Genomic DNA, 23,375 nt, shown 5'->3' on the forward strand with positions numbered 1-23,375 from the left:
CCATTCATCCAGCCCATATTTCTTTAACTTGCTGGCGAGAATACTGTGGGAGATGGTATAAAAAGCTTTGCTAAAGTCAAGGAATAACATATCCACTGCTTTCCCTTCATCCACAGAGCCAGTTATCTCCTCATAGAAGGCAATTAGGTTAGTCAGGCCTGATTTGCCCTTGGTGAATCCATGCTGACTGTTCCTGATCACTTTCCTCTCCTCTAAGTGCTTCAGAATTGATTCCTTGAGGACCTGCTCCATGATTTTTCCAGGGACTGAGGTGAGGCTGATTGGCTTGTAGTTCCCCGGATCCTCCTCCTCCACTTTTTTAAGGATAGGCACTACATTAGCCTTTTCCAAGTCATCATGGACCTCCCCTGATCGCCATGAATTTTCAAAGATAATGGCCAATGGCTCCGCAATCACTTCCGCCAACTCCTTTAGCACCCTCAGATGCAGCGCATTCAGCTCCATGGACTTGTGCTAGTCCAACCACTTCCTTCTCCACAGAGGACTGGTCACCTCCTCCCCATACTGTGCTGCCCAGTGCAGTAGACTGGGAGCTGACCTTGTTCGTGAACACAGAGGCAAGAAAAGCATTGAGTACATTAGCTTTTTCCACATCCTCTGTCACTAGGTTGTCTCCCTCATTCAGTAAGGGGCCCACACTTTCCTTGACTTCTTGTTGTTAACATACCTGAAGAAATCCTTCTTGTTCTCTTAACGTCTCTTACTAGCTGCAACTCCAAGTGTGATTTGGCCTTCCTGATTTCACTCCTGCATGCCTGAGCAATATTTTTATACTCCTCTCTTGTCATTTGTCCCATCTTTCACTTCCTGTAAGCTTCTTTTTTGTGTTTAAGATCAGCAAGGATTTCACTGTTAAACCAACCTGGTCACCTGCCATATTTACTATTCTTTCTACACATCAGGATGGTTTGTTCCAGCAACCTCAATAAGGATTCTTTAAAATACAGCCAGCTCTCCTGGAGGGTTCAGTTCTTTAAAACAATGCTAAATGGATCTGCAGTCAACTCCACTAATGACCACCATCAACATCCACAAGTAAACACTGATCCACCAGCTTCCAATGCAGCATTCTGGTATGTTTCTAGTAAACCATTTTTTTCCTTTAGCAACTCTTCTTTTTTTTTTTTTTGCAGGTGTCTGAACTTCACTTCTGGAAAACTGGCTTTTAGTTGTACCAACTAAATCAAATGAGGTCTTCTACACAATTCGGAGAAACCATTTAGCACCAGTCCCTGTGGTACTAAATCCTGCTCCTCTGTGTGATTAGTCAGTCAAACAGGGATTTTAAACACAAAGCCAGTTTCTCTTTATAATCAATTAGCTTTTCAGCAAGCAGCCTAAAGAGGCCATTACTCCTGGCTGACACACTCCTCACCTTTGCTCTTAGCATGAATTATCCTCGGAGGTTAAACTATCCTATCTGTGTGCAATCATTTATTGAGGGTTTCCATTAGGCCCAAGCTGTAAGAGACTGTCTGTATGATAGAGAATCTAGCATTTAGCTGAATGTTTTTCTTTGCTAGGCTGTCTGGCATTTTTGTAGTAGCCAGTGCACATTTCAAATGCTGCTTTTCCATAGTAAACAAGGACCAGGCCCAACACCTCGAGGAGTTTACTAAATCTGAAAGCGTCCCACTGTGACATTAGCAACCAGTCTCATAAGAAGCAGAGTTAACTAACACTTGGTCCACATACAGTTTTTGAACTAATAACACTCTCTTGGTTAGGGGCGTAATTATTAATCAACAAAAGAAGTTACCCCTCATGTGGACACAGTTATAATGGTGTCCAGGTATCTCATACCGGTATAAGCGACTCTCCTTCCTTTCCGGGATGCAGGTTTCATATACACAGGAAAAAAAAGTTTTTTTTTTTGTATAACTTGAGGTGTGAATTTAAACCAGTATAGTTATACCAATAGACCACCATGTAGACATTCTTATTCCAGCGTAAAAGTGCCTTTATTCCATTTAGCTTGTGTCACTTGGAAAGGCGTTTAAGCTAAACCTAAAATAAAGCCACTCTTATACTGGAGTAAGAGTGTCCCCATGGGGGATTAGAACAGTATAACTACAGTGTACACCTATTAAAACATTCCCCATGCAGTCAAGCCCTAAGCTATACGAGCAGAAGTACCTTTATAACAATATAACTGCATCCACACTGGGGTGGTCATGGTGGTGGGAGGGGGTTGCAGAACTTCAGCTATGTCAGCATGGTTAAAAAACTGCACAACATTTGTCATTAGACAGGCCTTTAGATTAAGGACCTGATCCTAAGAGATGGTGAGCATCCAACAATTCCCATTGACTTCAATTAGGTGCAGCAGGTGCTTAGCACCTCTCAGGGCTAGGCCCTAGAGTATTTGATTTGCTTTACAATCACCAGTTTCTAGCTGTAGTAGATCTTGGGAAAATGGCACTAAAATCATGGAGACACTCCAGGGAGAGTATATAGCAGGATGATATTCAGAACAATGAGATCGGAAGATCCAATATCTTGGCTCTGATCTAGGCAGCTTTAACCAATTTTAAGAAGGTGAAAATCCCGTAATTCAAATGATACAAATATTTTATATCGGAGACGGGAGAGACGGGATGAAATGGGGACACAGCAAGTTCTGGACCACAGACTGGTGCAAATTTTTGGTACATAAAGTAGTATTTCCTTCTTATCCAATTCTTCAGCATCACAGCCCCATCTGACTCTCTCCTTGCTACTCTGAGCCTTTTCCAAGTGCACCACAAGGGCCTTATTTTCCCCTCCATAAAACTGTAGTGGATATTAATTTGTAAACCAAAGGTCTGCCTATTTCACAAGAGACCATTTAAACCCATGGTCCAGTGGGGGAAAAGGGCAAGCTTCCCAGTACTGGTACATTTGGAAAAGGCTGAATAGAAAAAGGAATGCAGAATTCTTTGCTGGAAATAAAAGCTTTAATGTTCATTATGGCAAGCTCTGGATGCAGACCTTATTAAAACACTAGCTCTGGAGCAAGGTTTTCATTTTTCTTCCAAAAGCCTTAACTGTCCTATCTGGAGTCAGGAGGGCAAAACACCCCATCATGCAAACGCAACGAGCAATTCTCAACAAATGTTTCTCTCTGACAAAAACCTAGTACTAGAGCCTTTAGCTACTTTTAAAATCAGTTACTTTCCAGCTGGCTTTAGCTTTCTTTGAAGGAGATATATAAAACACAGGACCTGATCCCTCTCCTGGAATAAGCCGAGCTCCCTGAATTCCATTCAAATCCACAGGGGTTGAGGACACTCAGTAACTTATAGAATCAGGCACACATTGTGCTTAGTATAAATAATGCTTCTGCCAGTTTTTCAAATTTAAAGAACTTTATAAACGTTACCTAACTCTTACAACGCTCTTGCAAGGTAGGGAAATAGGTGCCTTGCTCAAAAATCACCAAATGAATCTGTATCAGAGCTGGGTTAGAATTTAAACATTCCTGGCTCCCAGATCTGTGCTCAGACCTGCCTCCTCCCAAGGGCTAGAGAACACAGGACTGCTAGGAACAAAGGATTTGCTTTTTAGAGTTTTAAATCCCAAACAAGCTGCTTGTTGCTCTTACCCAGTTTATTTGGGGTATTCCACATTATACTGAGGGCCAGAAGCACTGGTATAATCCAGCTGCTCTGGAGCATTCTATCTGCTTTGTGTCACCAATTAATCTGAGGCATTTTTTTTTTAAAAAGTATACATTTTTGAAAAGAAGGGAAAGAGCCAGTGCTGGCTATAATGGTAGGAAAGAGGGAACAAAATAAAATATTCAAGAAGTTCTCGATTGAGAGTGAGACAGTCAATGACAACTCCACTCCACCCTCCTCTGACAGAGGGACGGAGTGCAGGAAAGCGGGGTTGGAATCCTCAGAGCTCAAGAAGAAGAATAAAGGGACACTGTGGGCCCCTTCCCTGGATAGGTTTGGTCTGTAAAACTTGCAAAAAACTCAGAGACTCTTCAGTAAAGTGAGCCCTACTTGTGGGTGCAGGAGAGAGCCGCTATTCTTACCCATGCAGCCTTCATCATCCACAAACGTTTTGGATTTCAGCACACGCTTCCGTTTCCGCTTCTTCCCTCCTGTCGAAGCCTGCAGGGTATCACAAGGGACCAAGCGTTAAGGCAGGGTGCGTGTACAGAGCTCCTATGGGCATGATCACCAAGAGCCAGATGTCCATCTCATTATCAAAGTCAGGTCTGACAAACCATCCTCCCTCCCCCAGCACACCCTACAGTCCTGCTTCTGCAAACACCCTGGATTTCCCCACCTGATCGAGACAAAACCACATATAAATGCAAGTTATCACCATAATGTGCCTTTACCTCAGTGGTTGCTGGTTCTAATTCAATTTTCAGTGCAGGCTCTGGAGAAGGCAAGGGGGGGTGAGCTTCTTGAGGTGTGGGAGATACTGAGACATCTGCCAAAAGAAAAAGAGCTGGACATAGTGATGACATTTGGGACAGTGCCCTCGTATGGGCTTGCACCATTTCCCGTGGCATTTGTTAAGTACATTTAGCCCTTGCCTGTAAAGTTGCTGTCTTATTAAAGTCAAGGAAAGATGTTCCAAGTTGCATGCCTAAAGTCAGGCATCGGAATCCATGTTTAGGCCCCAAGTGACTGGCTAAATTGTCAAAGGTGCTGCAGACCCCCAATTCTCAATGGCCGGAATGGGGGAGGTGCATGCTCAGCACCTTTAAAAAAAAAAAAAAAAAAAATCAGGCACAAACTTCAGGCCCCCCCACTGGAATATTTTAGCATCAGTTACCAGCTATATATTTCAATCACTGACAGATCCTCACAGTGGGAGGCAAAGCAATTTCTGCTAGAGGGACTTAGGAGACTCTAAATTCCCAACTCAGTGAGCAACCTTCACTAAGTCACTCAATTTCTGTCTCTACCCACGGGTAAAATGGATGTGACACTTACCTCATAAGGGTACTATGAATCTCAAACAACTAATGTATATAGGCGCTAAAATTCTTTGATTAAAGGAACTATTAAGGGCAAGTTACTATCATTTGATCTGAAGAGCTCACCAAAGGACATCCCTCTCCCCATCCTCCCATTATAATGGTTAGGTAAGAATTATTTCATCTGTTGGTACAATCTTTCCAGCGTTTATATTATGCAGTAGATGGGTGGGGAGGACCTAGCAGTGGCGCAAGCTTCAAATGCAAACGGAACAAAACCTGATGCTGTGCTACCTTCTGGAGTCTGTGGAAAGCAGCAGCAGCACTGGCGCTTCTCATAACTTTGCCAGACAGAAGCTAACAAGGTTTGTAGTCATGTAAGATATCTGGGTTCAGTCTCCCCTGGGTTTGGCAGAGGGAGAGAGGTGTGAGGGGGTCGTGTGTTCAGCGCAGGGCAGTGGGGAGAAGTGCCTTGTATCACTCAAGAGGCACCATTCTGACTAGCTTACGTGGCTGTAAGAAGAGTCCTCTTCAGCCCAGGTGAAAGTTGCTGCTATGTGAGGCTTCAAACCTGGGGAGAGCTAGTACTGGGGGTAAACCTCCTCCTCCAACCTATTGCTTAATAAAATCAATGGAAGCATTGGATTGGGGAGGGGCACAGTTCCTGGTGGACTCCACCTCCTCCTTGCCTCTGCTGGCTGTACAGCAGCATGCATACTGTAGTTGGATCTGTAACTATCCCAGCCGATTAACTAAGTGTTAAGAGTTCTGACTGTGCCAGGCGTGTGGTCAACTGACCTTCATAGGTGAAGCAGGGCTCCAGTGAAAACAGTTGGCAGCCAATGCTAAATAATAAATTACATTCTTCAGACCAGGACTCAATCTCATAACTACTCCAGCGACCGAGACACAGAAACACAAACAGCGAGCATGATCACATGACTCGGTATTTCACTTTGCTGCAAACAGTCGATATGTGGCAGGTGTCGTGCAAACACCAGAACCTAATGTGACAAAGTGGGAACTTTCTTAATGTTTTGCATGAATACTGTGTGTGACCCAGCTGCCCCCTATGTGTTGCACAAGTATCTAGGTGGTGGGACAAGGGCGTGTGATCGTAGCAGAGACCCCTCGAGGGCAGGACTGACTGCTATATAGCTCCCTGGGCTCAGTCAATAGCTGGACACTCTGTATCCTGGCAACCGATGGCCAGGGTCCATGCTCTGCAAGGAGCCAGCCGAAGGAGTTGGAGACCAAAGAGAGATGCCCGGGAAAGAGACAAAGGATGGAGGATGGGCAACTGGACGTGACTAAGGGAGGGCTGCTGGAAACTGGGCAGTCACCTGGTTTGGGACTTAGGGGGGGATCCAGAGCCTTGCTCTCCACCCCCTACCTCCAAGATGGACTTTGCTGAACCTTCTTACTTTCTCTGCTAACAAAAATAGTTATATGCTGTATTCCAGATGACTAATAAACCCTTCTGTTTTACAACGCTGGCAGAGAGTCACTGCTGACTGGGGAGCTGGGGGTGCATGGCCCTTAAAGGGGCACGTAAGGCTTCCCCAGGTGCCCTATTCAGGTGGGCTCGTTGAAGGGAACTTAAAACGCATGCTGAACACTCTGAGGCAATGAGGCCAAAGAGGCTCGCGCTAGTGAGCGTGCGCCCTGCGGGGTACCACCCTACAGGAGGGTCCTATCTGAGCTTCATTCTGAGCGGTTCCAGAGCACCAAGCCTCTTCACCCATGACACCTAATCACGGATCTTTTCTGCAGGTGCTACCTGCTGAGATAAACAAAGCTCAGTACTGGTCTTTCCCAGGTGAGAAGCTGCAGCAGCTTCAAATTCTCCTCATTTGCGATTATTCTGAAAGTAACTACAGTCTGGAAAACTCCTTTGCAAGGCTTGAAACATTCACCGAAGACTAGCCAGAGACCTAAACCTACTAGCGTAAGAACAGCCATACTGGGTCAGACCAAAGGTCCATCTAGTCCAATGTTCTGTCTTCTGACAGTAGCCAATGTCAGGTATCCCAGAGGGAATGAACAGAACAGGGAATCATCAAGTGATCCATCCCGTCACCCATTCCCAGCTTCTGTCAAACAGAGGCTAGGGACACCATCCCTGCCCCTCCTGGCTAATAGCCATTGATGGATCTGTCCTCTATGAAATTATCAAGTTCTTTTTTGAACCCTGTTACAGTCTTGCCCTTCACAACATCCTCTGGCAAGGAGTTCCACAGACTGACTGCGCATTGCGTGAAGAAATACTTCCTCTGGTTTATTTTAAAACTGCTGCCTATTAATTGTATTTGGTGACCCCTAGTTCTTCTGTTATGAGGAGGAGTAAAAAACACTTCCATATTTACTTTCCCCACACCAGTCATGATTTTATAGACCTCTGTCATATTCCCACTTAGTCATCCCTTTTCCAAGCTGAAAAGTCCCAGTCTTATTAATCTCTCCTCATATGGCAGCCGTTCCATACCCCTAATCATTTTTGTTGCCCTTTTCTGAACCTTTTCTAATTCCAATATATCTTTTTTGAGACAGGGCAACCACATCTGCATGCAGTATTCAAGATGTGGGCGTACCATGGATTTATATAGAGACAATAAGATATTTTCTGTCGTCTTATCTATCCCTTTCTTAATAATTCCCAACATTCTGTTCACTTTTTTGACTGCCGTTACACATAAAGTGGATGTTTTCAGAGAACTATCCACAATGAGTCCAAGATCTCTCTCTTGAGTGGTCACAGCTAACTTTGACCTCCGAATTTTATATGTACAGTTGGGATTATGTTTTCCAGTGTGCATTACTTTGCATTTATCAACATTGACTTTTATCTGCCATTTGTTGCCCAGTCGCCCAGTTTTGAGAGATTCCTTTGTAGCTCTTCCCAGTATGCTTTGGATTTTACTATCTTGAGTAGTTTTGTATCATTGGCAAAATTTGCCAGGTCACTGTTTACCCCTTCTTCCAGATCATTTATGAATATGTTGAATTGGACTGGTCCCAGAACAGATCCGTGGGGGACACCACTATTTACTTCTCTCCATTCTGAAAACTGACCATTTATTCTTACCCTCTGTTTCCTAACTTTTAATCAGTTACTAAACCATGAGAGGAACTTCCCTCTTATCTCATAACAGCTTACTTTGCTTAAGAGCCTTTGGTGAGGAACCTTGTCAAAGGCTTTCTGAAAATACAAGTACACTATATTCACTGGATCCCCCTTGTCCACATGCTTGTTGACCCCTTCAAACAATTCTAGTAGACTGGTGAGGCATGATTTCCCTTTACAAAAACCATGTTGACTCTTCCCTGACAAATTATGTTCAATATAGGCCTAAACAATTCTGTTCTTTACTGTAGTTTCAACCAGTTTGGTCGGTACTTAAGGCAGGTTTGCAAGCCTCTAATTGCTGGGATTACCTCTGGAGCCCTTCTTAAAAATGGCTTCACATATTAGCTATCCTCCACTCCTCTGTACAGAAGCTGATTTAAATGATAGGTTACAAACCACAGTTAGCAGTTCTGCAGTTTCACATTTGAGTTCCTTCAGAACTCTTGGGTGAATACCATCTGGTTCTAGTAACTTATTACTGTTTAATTTATCAATTTGTTCCAAAACCTCCTCTAATGACACCTCAATCTGGGACAGTTCCTCAGATTTGTCACCTAAAAAGAATGGCTCAGGTTTGGGAATCTCCTTCACATCCTCAACTGTGAAGATCAATGCAAAGAACTCATTTAGTTTCTACGCAATGGCCTTATCATCCTTGAGTACTCCTTTAGCATCTCAATCGTCCAGTGGTCCCATTGGTTGTTTAGCAGGCTTCCTACTTCTGATATACTTAAATGTTTTGCTATTACTTTTTGAGCCTGTGGTGAGCTGTTCTTCACATTCTTTTTTGGCCTTCCTAATTATATTTTTACACTTCACTTGACAGAGTTTATGCTCCTTTCTATTTTCCTCACTAAGATTTAACTTCCACTTTTTAAAAGATGCCTTGTTGCCTCTCACTGCTTCTTTTACTTTGTTGTTTAGCCACGGTGGCACCTTTTTATGGTTCTCTTAGTATGTTTTTTAATTTGGGGCAAACATTTAAACGGAGCCTCTATTATGGTGTCTTTTAAAAGTTTCCATGCAGTTTGCAGGGATTTCACTTTTGGCACTGTACCCTTTAATTTTGGTTTAACTAAACTCCTCATTTTTCTGTAGTCCCCCTTTCTGAATGTAAATGCGATACTGTTGGGCTGCTTTGATGTTTTCCCTGCCACAGGGAGGTTTAATTCAATTATATTATGGTCACTATTACCAAGCAGTCAAGCTATAGTCACCTCTTGGACCAGATCCTGTGCTCCACTTAGGACTAAATGAAGAATTGCCTCTCCTCTTCTGGGTGTCAGGACTAGCTGCTCCAAGAAGCAGTCATTTAAGATGTGAAGAAACTTTATCTCAGCATCCCATCCTAAGGTGACATGTACCCAATCAATATGAGAGAGCTGAAATCCCTCATTTTTATTGTGTTTTTTATCTGTATAACCTCTCTAATCTCCCGGAGTATTTTGCAGTCATTATCACCATCCTGGTCAGGCGGTCGGTAGTATAGCCATACTGCTAAATTCTTCTTATTCAAGCATGGAATTGCTATTCATCAAGATTCAGCTGTACAGTTTGGTTCATTTAAGATTTTTACTTCATTTGATTCTACGCTTTCTTTCACATGTAGTGCCACTCCCCCACCAGCATGACCTGTTCTGTCCTTCCAATAAATTTTGTATCCAGATATTACTGTGTCCCATTGATTATCCTCATTCCACCAAGTTTCTGTGATGCCTGTTATATCAATATCCTCATATACAAGATACTCTAGTTCACCCATCTTATCATTTAGACTTCTAGCATTTGTATATAAGCACTTAAAAAAAATGGTCACTTTTTATCTGTCTGCCATTAATGATGTCATTGAATGGGATTCTTTTTCATTTGACTGTTTCTCATGAGATCCTACCTGTATTTTATGATCTTCCATCCTGTACTCCTTACTAGGACAGAGAATCTCCATTAATAGATCTTCCCCCTAAGGGATATCTCTGTCCGAACCATGTGCTCCTCCACACCTGTCGGCTTCCTCTAGCTATTAGTTTAAAAACTGCTCTATGACCTTTTCAATTTTTAGTGCCAGCAATCTGGTTCCATTCTGGTTTAGGTGGAGCTCATCCTTCCTATGTAGGCTTCCCCTTTCCCAAAAGTTTCCCCAGTTCCTAATAAATCTAAACCTCTCCTCCCTACACCATTTTCTCATCCACACATTGAGACCCTGCAGTTTTGCTTGTCTAACTGGCCCTGCGCATAGAACTTGAAGCATTGCAGAGAATGCTACCATGAAGGTCCTGGACTTCAATCTCTTACCTAGAAGCCTAAATTTGGGTAGGAGTGTGATCTGTTTACTGATAGTTATACCAATATAAAGGTGCCTTATACCAATACAGGGTAATGCACTTCCTGAACTGCAATAAACTATACAAGTATAAATGCATCCACCCTAGCGAGGGTTTTGATATTAACTATACTGATAAAATCAAAGCAGCAACATTTTCTAGCCTAGACAAAGCCTAATCTGACAAACTGATTATAACTGCATTGCTCAAGTGAAAATCTTCTAAGCCAAACAGGATTCGAACAAGGAAGGAGCTTGGATTCACGAAGCACTGGAATCAATTATATTCTTGTTCTTATATACATACAGAATGTTATGCATTACTGCTGATGACACACTGCTCTTGTCTCAGTATTCCAATGAATTCTAACCCCTCCTTGTTTTTAAATCAGATTTGATTGAGAAGGTCTCTGCTTAAGCAATAAAGGCACCAGTCTTCTGGATTCAAAACTGACTGGGGTTGGCTACAAACAATTTAAGTGAACTTGGGCAAAAGGGGAAGAGGCGTAGCACTATGCCAGGACTATTTACAACACCTATAAGTTACATATTCAGAGACAGAATACCGGGCCAGATGAACCACTGGTCTGATCCTGTGTGGCAGTTCCTATATTTCTAATTTAATTAAGAGTCTGGTGGTGCCATTCTTAGAACAAAGAGACAATGAACAGAAAACTGAAAACAAAGGAAGAACAGCTGAGGGCATTTTCTGAGAGACACCAAGACAGGAAGAAGAGAAGACACATCTCCCTGGATCAAATTTTAAGGGAAGTGACAGGGTAGTGTACCCAGAAGACCTAACCTCCCAACATATAATAATCCAGAGCAGGTATTGAATGGGAGAGACCAGAAGAACTCTAATGTAGAAGAGACACAGAAGTGTTGGTGTACAGCAAATATGATGCACTGGCAATGCAATATAGCAACAAAAAAAGAGGCCAATGGAACTTTGGGTTACATATGCACAGCAATGGAATAGTCCTTTTCTTTGGCTCTACTAGAAAGAAACTTGAAATGATGCATTCAGTTCTGGTCACTTTCTTACCAGAACAATATTGACAAATTGGAAGAAAATCGTAGAAGAGCAACGAAAATGATCAGGTGGCTAGACAGGCTGATTTTAATCTGCCCTCTTCAGAGCTATGTAAAGCAGCTTGGGAACTAAAGGGAAAGGCCAGATAACACGAAGATGTAAATACCAAGGAGGGTGAGCAGGGTTTTGTTTTGTTTTTTAAAACAGTGGTACAAGGAGTTGTACTTCGGAATAATGTGACTAAATTAACAAAGGAAAAATTAAGATGGAACATCAGGAAAAAGTCCCTGAGAGATTTAATCAGCCTGAAGAACAGTTTCACAAGAGAAGTGGTAGAAATCAATCATGTGGGACATCTAAAACTAGATTGGACAAAACGTGAACAAAGAAAGCAATTCTGAATTAGCAGGAAGATTGACACGATAATCTAAGAGGTCTTTCCCACCTCTAACTTCTGTGACAACCTCTATTCGTTTTAGGAATGTTTCTCAAATACTGCACAGTATTTCTCATAAAGCAAGAGTATCAATTCTCATTATGTATTTCAACCCTTTTCCAGTACAATCTAGTATATTTTGTACCGTTTCTTGTTGTTGTGCAGTGAATGATGGTTTCATTCATTTTTCAACAACTTCCGAATTCTATTCCTGATCAGCTCAATGAACGACTATTTCATTTAACATGCATTCCCCAGTTTGGTTCCCAATTATCTATATTGAACAGCATCTGTCACCTCAAATACCCAAATCCTTTGGAATCTGGCTGTGCTGTTCCTCATTACAGGCCCCAAGGTTCTGTGCATTCAGCTTCTATCAAAGTCAATGAGAGCCAAGAACACTCAGCACGTTGCTGGGTCAGGCTGTATTGTTCTGCCTCCTGTTTCTCTATTATCTGTTGCGACAAAGTTCCTCCTCTACCTTGGTGGGTCCTGTGCTTATTGGCGGATTTGCTCGCCTTACAGATACACCCTGTGGGTCGGGAAACAGCCCAGAGACCTTCCCCTTCGGTATAAGCCACAGTCCAGGTCAATTCCTCCTGTGTTTGATCAGCAGTTGGGAGGTTTGGGGGAAACCCGGGCCCACTCTCTGCTCCGGGTTCCAGCCCAGGGCCCTGTGGACTGCAGCTTTCTAGAGTGCCTTCTGGTACAGTAGCATGACAGCTAGAACTCCCCAGCCTACTTCCCCATAGCCTCCTCCCAACATCTTCTTTGTTCTCACCACTGGATCTTCCTTCTGATGTCTGATAATGCTTGTACTTCTCAGTCCTCCAGCAGTATGCTTACTCACTCTCAGCTTCTTGCATGCCTCTTGCTCCCAGTTCCTCGCACGCACTTCCTCTCCTCTGGTTCCCTCTTGCCTGACTGGAGTGAGCCCTTTTATAGCATCAGAGGGGCCTTAATTAGAGTCAGGTGCTTAACAGCCTCACCTGACTCTTAGCAGGTTAATTGGAGTCAGGTGTTCTCATTAGCTTGGAGCAGCCCCTGCTCTGGTCACTCAGGGAACAGAAAACTGCTTATCCAGTGGCCAGTATATCTCCCTTCTACTACTCTGCTGTTCCCAACTGGCCTGGGTCTATCATACTGCATTCTTGAAAGTCTCATTTTTAGTATTGTCATCCAAACCATTTCTATAGACATTATGAATACTCAAGATCCTAAAAACTAACTCCTGGGGGACCCTACTGGTTATGACACTGAGGAGAGTGCTATACCTCTCACAGGATATCAAAGAAACCACAATGTACAAGTTAGTGCAACTGGCAGCATACTCGCTGACGACAGAACCAGGTCTGAGCTAAGCTACAATAAGATCAAATTACTTGGCGCCTCCAGAAGGCACACTGAGGTGGCTTGTGGCCAAAATATTGAGAGAAACTCAAACTGCAGCCACTTGCATGGATACTGTGCCCACAAATACTTCTCGGGTCTTCCAAATTTTTCCCTCAACTGTTACCACCACCCAACGCTGTTAAAGTCATCACTTAATAATATGGTCAAAACAAGAACACCTGTTCCAGGTTTCCTTGGTTAGTTTCTTGTAAATCACATCTTTTTACCTTCGTCTTCACTGCTGTCAGACTGAGGTCGTTTGATTCGCCTTCTCTTTTTCTTCAGATTTTCATCCTCTTTCTCATCATTATCTGACACAGCCATCCTCTTTGCTCTACTGGCACAAAGGAACAAATTGAACATGCTTCACACCTCTAAGTGTGCTTATAAAAAATGACACATAGATTTAGGCAACTACAGTCTTCAGATTACAAGGAAACCAAATACCTCACAGACATCTCCAAAACGCACAACTAAGTACTCAAGTGGCTACAAACACAGGTATGGACTTTTTTTTTTTTTTCCCCCCTTTTTAAGATCACCCTTCTCACCCATTCCCAGCTCTTCCTATGGTGAACATTTCTCGAGCACCCCTCCAGTGCAACATGCAGAGAGGTTTGTCTAGAACCTCACTTCGCTTGACCAAGGTAGCCTGGCAGGAGTGCATTACTGACCTCGTCACCACAGCTCAGCCTTCTAAGAACTAGTGTCCTAACAGACCCACTCAGAAGTTATTTTGATAGACTCCTTGCTACTGACTATGAGGTAGTGTCTCAGATTTCTGGAGCCATTTTTTAAAGACTTTTTAAATGTAATCGCATTTTGCTACTGGAAAAGTAAAAACAGCTTCCTTCTTCTTTCAGAGCTGGCGCGACATGCCAGACTAAAAGCCCTGGAGGCTGAAGGCCTCTGCATATTCATAGAACAGGTAAACCCAAGTAGTCTTCCCTACGCTGCACTGCCAACGTGCAGTTTCCAGGCCCTTGGCTTCTCAAATGAGATGATCTACAAGAAGGCCAATGAGCAGCAGCTGTGACAGTGAGCTGGGTGATGTGTATACCTATGCAGCAGGAAATGGAATGAGACCACCAATTAATTATACCCAGGCCACCGAACAGCCATGAGGCTGTAATGATTTTTGGTCTGTCAGCCTGGGTTGGATTAAAAACACAGGACTGTGCTTAATTTTACTTGGAACATCATCCAACGTAATTCAGTGTCTTAAAAAGCAGCAGTCCATCAGTTACTCCAACCATCAAGCAGAACTTCACATGTTGAAAGCTGTCTGTACACATAAGTTTGGGAATATAAATCCAGCCTGCAATACAGGTGCTCTTGCCAGCTCCCCATATTGCTCTCAGAGGTTACCAAGTTTGTTCAGTGTGGGTCACAACTCAGATATTGTCTTGTAGAACACCTCCCCGCCCACTGGTGATTACCTGGACCACCCCCCTACCATTTGCAATTGCATAATGTCCCTACTGTAGCTACAGCTATTGCTTACATGGAAAAGAAATACTAGGAAAGCTTTTTAATATATTTTTAGCTGTCTTTAATGCAATTTATGTTGCTGGAAACAAGGATTTGAGCCAGCACCACATGCCCAGGCAGCTCTCTGCATTGCATCAGCAAGCAGTCCTATGGATCAGTGTTTGAAAACCACAGCTCTACCTTCTTCTGTCCTTTTGCTGAATTTTCACAGGCACCATTTTCTTCCCAGGTTTCTCCACTGCTGCACTGGGGGGTGATTTTGGTTCCATTACCGAAACTGAGGGCTTGGCTACTGTTTTTTCTTCCTTTGGCTGTTCACACTCAGAGCTGACTTTAAGCCTATCTGTGAATAATACAAACAAAGTAACAGCGCACATTGGTTATTCAGCATGAACTGGAAATGACAAAGGAATTAATAAAAAGTATCTGCATGCAAAAGGAAAGGTTGCAGTCTCAGTCAACCAGAGATGGAAGCCGTCTCTACAGACCACATCCAGAAGCATCAAGGGATCCTATATGACCTTACAACTGCAAGCCATACCAGAAAAAGAGCACGCCCACACTTCCATATGAAGGGGCAGGCATGATCCCCTCTACCGCTCTAGATCAAGCCCTCAACGCAACATAATTTCCATCTTCTGGGTTCAGCTCAGCCACTTCATTCCTATCCAAGTCCAAATATTAGTCAGATATGAGAAGCACAGAAACAGCAAAATCCAGGACTGATGAAGTGCAGATGGAGCTGTGTTTAGCTTCTATGATTGTGACACAGTAGCCCACGATTATTATTTGCATTACCGCAGCACTGAGGAGCCATAGTTATAACCTAGGAGCCAGCTGTGCCAGGCACTGTACAATCACAGACTAAAGAGATGGTCCCTGCCCCAAAGAGATTACAATCTAAGTACAAGACAAGAGACAACACATGGGCACAGACAGACAGGGGAGTACAAAAAACCAGTGAGACAATATTGGTCAGAATGATAGGCAGTGGTCTTATACACCAGCTGCCTAACCACAATGCCTTTATTTCACTCAGCAGCCTTACATGTACACTGAACAGGAGAGGTGACAAGCTAAAACCCACATCTTAGATACTTCAAGGAGCAAGAGTAAATATTCAAAAACTGAGTCAACAAAACCTCCCGATCAATGTGATCAGAGACTGCAGACAGCTCTAATAAAATTGCCATCAGCATCTTCCTGGCACCCATCCTTTGGCTCATGCTGAAACAAGCCGTCAGTTGGACGTAGATCCACCAAAAACGGGTCAGCGCTTCATCTGGCAAAGTTTCAGTGATCCTAGCTAGGTAACACATCTCACCTATGACACAAAACGACCATCCGCATGTTGAGCGGCAAAAGTCAGAGAACCCAATCATTGTTTGTTATTGCCAGAGTCTTGAGATAAAGTTTCTGAGGCTAGGGAAGACACATATTAGTTCCCAAGAGCCAAGTTTCTCTCGGCCCCCTTGTTCCTGGCAATGCTGCTCCATCCTTTCAGTCACTAGACAAAGGTTATTGAAGGGGTGTATTCGCAGGAGCTCAGTACCAGAATAGTACACAGCACACCACACATGGCAACAGAGTAGAGGAAGAAAGTCATTTATTCCAAATTAGTTATGTTTCCATTTTATGTCAGCTTCTCCACTTTTTAGAACATGTTCTTTTGATCTTGGGCTCTTTGTAGATATTAAGTATTTAATTGGATTAATGATAATAACTGCTCACATAATTTTAAAGTTTATGATGAGAATCTCCTCACCTCACACTGTCATACCTTAACAGAACAAGGACTTACAATGGAAACCTAAGCAGATCTCTATCACTATGATCAGACACTACTCTAATATCATTTATTAAATGTTCAATGCTAGATTCTGCACTGTGCAAAATCCAAGAGATTTCTTTCAGAGCAACACTACCAATACCACTACCAATACCACCCCCAACTTTGTTGCAGAAACACCTCCTTGGCTCCTCTTCCTTTATTTTTGCTACTGGTGCACATTTGAAGAAAGTCTTACACATTCACTCCCCAAACCCTTTACTTTCAGAATCTTCACATGACTTCACTTAGAAAAATCTCCCTCATTCATCCATTCCAATTGTCCGCTCTTTATTATCCCACAAATGATCTAAATTCCAAGACCAGCTACCTCCTCCTCCTCTACTTTTTCTCTCAAATCACTACCATTAACATACTCTGTGCATAGCAGTTTTCAGGAACTCAGTTCTCCTGCCCCAAAATGCTCATTTTAAATCAAAAATTTTATGCCATAAAAAAATTCTTCCTGGGTTAAAAATCTGTATGACAAGCGTCAGCCCAATTGATCTCCACTTATTAAGTTTCTAGTATGAAATCTTCCACTTACAACTCTCCTATATAGCAAAGAATACACACTTGTTATTATCCATATTTTCACTGCTTCAATACTTTACTAAAACAATGATTAAAACTAGAACAGGTTCAGAAAAGGGCAACTAAAATGACTAGGGGTCTGGAGAGGGTCCCATATGAGGAAAGATTAAAAGAGGCTAGGACTCTTCAGCTTGGAAAAGAGGAGACTAAGGGGGGATCTGATAGAGGTATATAAAATCATGAGTGATGTGGAGAAAGTGGATAAGGAAAAGTTATTTACTTATTCCCATAATACAAGAACTAGGGGTCACCAAATGAAATTAATAGGCAGCAGGTTTAAAACAAATAAAAGGAAGTTCTTCTTCACGCAGCGCACAGTCAACTTGTGGAACTCCTTACCTGAGGAGGTTGTGAAGGCTGGGACTATAACAGTGTTTAAAAGAGAACTGGATAAATTCATGGTGGTGAAGTCCATAAATGGCTATTAGCTAGGATGGGTAAGGAATGGTGTCCCTAGCCTCTGTTTGTCAGAGGATGGAGATGAATGGCAGGAGAGAGATCACTTGATCATTGCCTGTTAGGTTCACTCCCTCTGGGGCACCTGGTATTGGCCACTGTCGGTAGACAGATACTGGGTTAGCTAGACCTTTGTTCTGACCCGGTAGGGCCATTCTTATGTTCTTAATGATTTCCTAATGTTCCAAAGTAGTCCCTTATGACAATTAGCACACCCATTACCACAATGATTTCAGAAGACAGATGCATATTATATCATGCTTACTCATGGCAGCTTTTCCAAAAAAGTTGCTCATTGCACTCCCTTTGGGTGAAACTTTGCTGCTTACTGTAGTTGCCTGGAAGTAAAGATAAGAGAAACGGTAAGACGGTTTTTCAGACACAATCAAAATGCTAGTAAAAACAAGAATTAACACAAGACCTCCACCAAACCTGGCACATGCAGCCTTCAAAATACACAACACTACAGTCTCTAGATACATAAAACTCACTAATACAACATATTGATTTTCTTCTTGTCAACAGCACGTTTATGGGAAAACAAAGACTGAATTTATCCATTGCAGAGACTTCATGTTTCAGGGAATTGTTAAAGGAGCATGGAACTTTTCACTCCTAGGTCACCAGATCAAGATCACCCCAGATCACAAAGTCATTCCCATCTGATGGCTGTTCAGCATCATTTACTAAATAAGCTGCTGGGGTTCAGACCGATTCCCAGTGAACAAATGTTCCTACCGGAAAACGCCGCTACTCCAATTTGCATTGATTGACAAAAGACCACCCAAAGACGGAACCGGCCATAGAGATTTAGCTACCCCATTACAATGACACAGCAGAACAGTGTAAAGGAACTTACGCTTCCACTACGCGCACTATACCTGTTCTATAAACATACCCAATCTGCAAGGTAAGAGTTTCAAAAGTGCTAATGGGCATTAGGTGCCCGAGTCTCATTGACTTTCAATGGGAGTTTACTGCCCAATGCCTTTAGTCTCCAAGACCATCAAGCTAGCATATTTCACCATCCCTACATTCACTCTGAACCAATGTATGTTAAATTAGGAAAACAGATATTGTGAAGCTACCTAGCCATTTTTTTAATCTTCCTGCCATTCCTCTCTTAAAAAAGTCTGAATACTATGAGTTTCCTACCTTTCTCAGAAGAAACAGGGGATAAGAATTCAGTATTTTGCCCACATGAAAATCAAGCTGCAAATGCCTCTCTCAGAGTCCAAAACTTTAATGACCCTAACATAAGTTATCATCTAGGGAGATGTCATGCCTATAACTGCTAGGATCAGTTCACTTTTGAGTACCACAGAGGGCAGGAACTTCAGCTGGCATAATTCTACTGGACATAATGACTAAGGCCACCAAATTATAAGTTATCACTATTTAAGAACTGCCCTGACATCAAGACTTTTCAGAAAAGACAGGACAGAAGGCCAAGAGAATAAAAAAACTCGAAGTCTAAAAGCAAGGTTTTGTCAAACTTTCCAAACAGACTGAGTTTCTGCAGCCTTTCAATAGAGTGTACTGTTGGTGCAGCCGAAAAGACTTTTTTCCCCGTCTGTGAATGAACAAACTAAAAATGGGACCAAATATTAAGATACTATATATTGTGTTGTCAGATAGAAGTAGTAGGAAAAATAGAGAACCAGCCTGCATCAACAGTTGTGATTAAATGAAGTTATATGTGTAAAAGGGAAATCAACTATAAGTGATACAACTTTGGACAAAATGTTGTAAACTTTAACGAAAGGGTTTACCTCAGGGGCAAATCTGTTAGGGAAAAGGGGTTGCATTTATACTGATTTCTTGTAGTTTAGTGATAAAGTAATATTTGCAATCAAACACGCTTATAGTATCAAGTTAGAGAAATACATCTGTGCTGAAAGAGGTAGTAAATAAATAAAGATTGAAGTAGTATGATATGAAGACATTTGATCGCAAAGTAGAATCATCAGAACTGTACTGATCAATAAAGCACATACTCAACTGCACCATATTTACAAAGGTCCCATCACTGTTGTAAAATAAGAAATGGAAGATTTATACATCTGTACCAGCCTACTGGGGAGTAACTGTTCTTTAAGTGACTTTGAATTGTATAATGGACCGTTAAAACAAGTTTAAAGAATGCCGAGGTGCTTTGTATTAGCAATATGAACTTAAAAACTGTATATTTCAGCAGCTAGCAGAGTGTTGATGGAGGCAATGCAACCTGAGCAAGCATAACAGCAAAGCTGGCCAAGTGAGGTCCCACATAGGGGCCCAGGGAAAATGAGGTAAGTTATGGAGGTAAGTTGCTGACCAGAACAAATCATCCAGTGTGTGATGTATGTCCCAAGGTGGTTGTACCAACAGCTGTGATAAACTTGTCTTACGCAGGCTCCTATGACAAGATGTTTTGCATAAAGAGTCATTCTGTACCAAATGACTGGATGATAGCTAATGTGACGGCAATTTTTTTTTTAAAAGGGTTCCAAGGGTGATCCCAGCAATTACAGACCAATTAAGCCTGACTTCAGCACCAGGAAAATTGGCTGAAACTATAGTAAAGAACAAAATTGTCCAACACATAGATGTACATAACGTTGGAAGAGTCAACGTGGTTTTTGTAAAGGAAAATCATGCCTCACTAATCAACTAGAATTCTTCGAGGGGGCCAACAAGCACGTGGACCAAGTGCATATAGTGCAATTAAATTTTTCAGAAAGCCTTTGACAAGGTCCCACCCCAAAGGCTCTTAAGCAAAGTAAGCTGTTATGGGATAAGAGGGAAAGTTCTCTCATGGATTGGTAACCGGTTAAAAGATAGGAAACAACGGGTAGGAATAAATGTTCAGTTTTCAGAATGAAGAGAGGTAAATAGTGGTGTCCCCCAGGGGTCTGCACTGGGACCAGTCCTATTCAATATATTCATAAATGATTTGGAAAAAGAGGTAAACAGTGAGGTGGCAAAATTTGCAGATGATACAAAACTACTCAAGATAGCTAAATCCCAGGCAGACTGTGAAGAGCTACAAAAGGATCTCACAAAACTGGGTGACTGGGCACCAAAATGGCAGATGAAATTCAATGTTGATAAATGCAAAGTAATGCACACTGGAAAACATAATCCTAACTATACATATAAAATGCTGGGGTCTAAATTTAGCTGCTACCACTCAAGAAAGATCTTGGAGTCATTGTGGATAGTTCTCTGAAAACATCCACATGATGTGCAATGGCAGTTAAAAAAGCAAACAGAATATTGAGACCCATTAAGAAAGATCTAGATAAGACAACAGAAAATATACTGCCTCTATATAAATCCATAGTACACCCACATCTTGAATACTGCATGCAGATGTGGTCACCCCATCTCAAAAAATATATATTGGAATTGGAAAAGGTTCTGAAAGGGAAACAAAAATGACCAGGGGAACGGAACAGTTTCCGTATGAGGAGGGATTAATAAAATTGGGACTTTTCAGCTTGGAAAAGAGATGACTAAGGGGGAATATGATAGAGGTCTATAAAATCATGACTGGTGTGGAAAAAGTAAATAAGAAAGTGTTATTTACTCCTCATCACATGAGAACTAGGAGTCACCAAATGAAATTAACAGGCATCAGGTTTAAAATAAACAAAAGAAATTTCTTCACACAATGCACAGTCAACCTGTTGAACTCTTTGCCAGAGGATGTTGTGAAGACCAAGACTATAAACGGGGTTCAAAAAAGAACTAGATAAATTCATGGAGGATAGGTCCATCAATGGCTATTAGCCAGGAGGGGTAGAAGTGGTGTCCCTAGCCTCTGTTTGCCAGAAGCTGGGAACAGACAATGGGAGACGGGGGAGAAGATGATCATTTGAGGATTACCTGTTCTGTTCATTCCCTCTGGGGCATTTGGCATTGGGCACTGTGAGAAGACAGGATACTAGGCTAGATGGACTTTTGGTCTGACCCACTATGGCCATCCTTATAGTCTAAAAGACTGCAAAATTCCAGCCCCACTTGCAAAAACTCAAAGGTGATGCCTCATTTTCTGACTGGATAGTGAGAGAGAACAACTCTCATTTTTGACTGGACATTTTGAATTTTCAGCAGCAGTAAGGTCATCATATCATTGGTCCACACCAGCACCTCCAAAACAGGAGCCAAGTGGGACCACCCAGCAGATATGGGATACAACAACCCGTCTCCTTCTTTACATCACTTTCTGAAAGCCAAAGACACCTGGAAGGTAGACGACTGGGGTCCTGGGCTGCCCACTTGTGAATCCTCCTTGTGACATCAAATACTATCTTGGATAGGCACCTTTCCCTGTCATTTTCTATTTTCCCAAGGAAGAGTTGTCTGTTTTTCCCTCCCCTTGCATTTGCAGTGCCAACAGTGAGCTGAAAGCTGACAGCTGAGGAAAAATCTGATGAGTAATTCAGAGTTTTTCTTAGTTGACTGATTACTGAAATTGGGTACAAATTAGTAAGGAAGTTTTCATGCTTGGGTATGAGCTTTAAAGAGTGTCACAGTTATAGTGTGTATCCTTGTCTTATAAAAGGTTCCAATCAGCTTTGTTGTAAAGTATCTTTGAAACTAAACAAGTTACAGTTGTTAACTAAGGTTGTGAAATGGTGTACACGTCTACCACAGTTAAGTTTCATACAGCCTTTTGAGTTCTAAGTGTACACAGACATAAAATGAGATCAAGTATGCAAGCCTCTTAAAAAGAAAGGTGATATGGGTGATCAGTAAAGCAGCTTGTTTAACTAAGGTTTGAATTATCTTTATTACATGGACATAGTTCCATTGACTGCAATAGAGTTACGCTGATTTACACCAGCTGAGGATCTGTCCCAAAAAATTCTGAAGGAGAGCAAAAAAACCACAAAAGGCTTGGAAAATAGAACTTCTGAGGAAATGACAAGTGAATGAGGCACAAACTAGCTACAGAAAAAATGACTGAGCAGAATCATCATACTAAACCATTAGATATTTTAAATGAGGAGAGGGTTTAAGTATTCTCGGGCGACAATGAGGTTAGAATTCGAAGCCACTGACAACATTTATTTAGATTGAAGAGTAAAAGTGAAGTGAGTAAGGCTATTATCCAACAGATTGCCAAAGGATGTTGAGGTAACTTACAATTGTTGTCTCTTTGGACTCTGGTTTAGTTTCTTTATTTGTGTCTTGGGATTTGGAAGCTGATTTTGTAGCAAACAATCCCATGATGCCTTTGGGCTGAGGGGAGGGCTGTTTGGCAGTTGATGAGACATGACCATTGATTGTAGGCACATTGACAGCATGTGTGTCATTTGGTGTCTGGGAATCAGCCTGTGCAGACGTCTGAACTTGAGAAACTTCAGCTGATATCCTGGTGACTGCAGCAGCACACTGAATGGCACTAAACCTGGGTGATGGAGTGAAAAATTTAATTAGCACTTTAACGTCTTATTTTCCACCCCAGCTTCCTCTCTAGTAGTGTCTTACTTTCCTGGTTCTATAATATACTGTTATGGGGAAAAAGAGCAATTTAATTCACGCATGGACTACAAAGAAAAGCTAGCACACAGAGTGGGAGAGACGTCACACTGAAACAATCATTCAAACATGTCAGCAGGGGTTGAAGCATTAAAATACAAAACAAGCTGATCAAATTTCATTGAGGAGAAACACTTGTCATTACACAGTGGGAAAAGGGGAGGGAAAATAGCTCTATTTTTTTCCTAAATTGGTTACATTTGTATTACCAGTGAATCACATGCTAA

The 23,375-nt window shown here is 42.1% G+C and overlaps 1 protein-coding gene across 3 annotated transcripts in view; it reads right to left on the reverse strand.

Annotated features, from left to right (window-relative positions):
• POLD3 (DNA polymerase delta 3, accessory subunit) overlaps positions 1-23,375 on the reverse strand; it is a 58,817-nt gene that overhangs the window by 6,600 nt on the left and 28,842 nt on the right. For 2 of the 3 annotated variants that reach the window (XM_050937642.1, XM_050937501.1), the window contains exons 6-11: positions 22,753-23,017; positions 17,885-17,957; positions 14,922-15,084; positions 13,478-13,587; positions 4,355-4,449; positions 4,043-4,121 (exon numbers count right to left, since the gene is read on the reverse strand). In XM_050937642.1, coding sequence (XP_050793599.1) covers positions 4,043-4,121; positions 4,355-4,449; positions 13,478-13,587; positions 14,922-15,084; positions 17,885-17,957; positions 22,753-23,017 — 785 coding nt within the window. The remainder of the gene's footprint in view (positions 1-4,042; positions 4,122-4,354; positions 4,450-13,477; positions 13,588-14,921; positions 15,085-17,884; positions 17,958-22,752; positions 23,018-23,375) is intronic. The other variant, XM_050937584.1, reaches the window with a different exon arrangement.

The sequence above is a fragment of the Gopherus flavomarginatus genome, chromosome 1 (genome assembly GCF_025201925.1).
Source record: "Gopherus flavomarginatus isolate rGopFla2 chromosome 1, rGopFla2.mat.asm, whole genome shotgun sequence".
NCBI lineage: Eukaryota > Metazoa > Chordata > Testudines > Testudinidae > Gopherus > Gopherus flavomarginatus.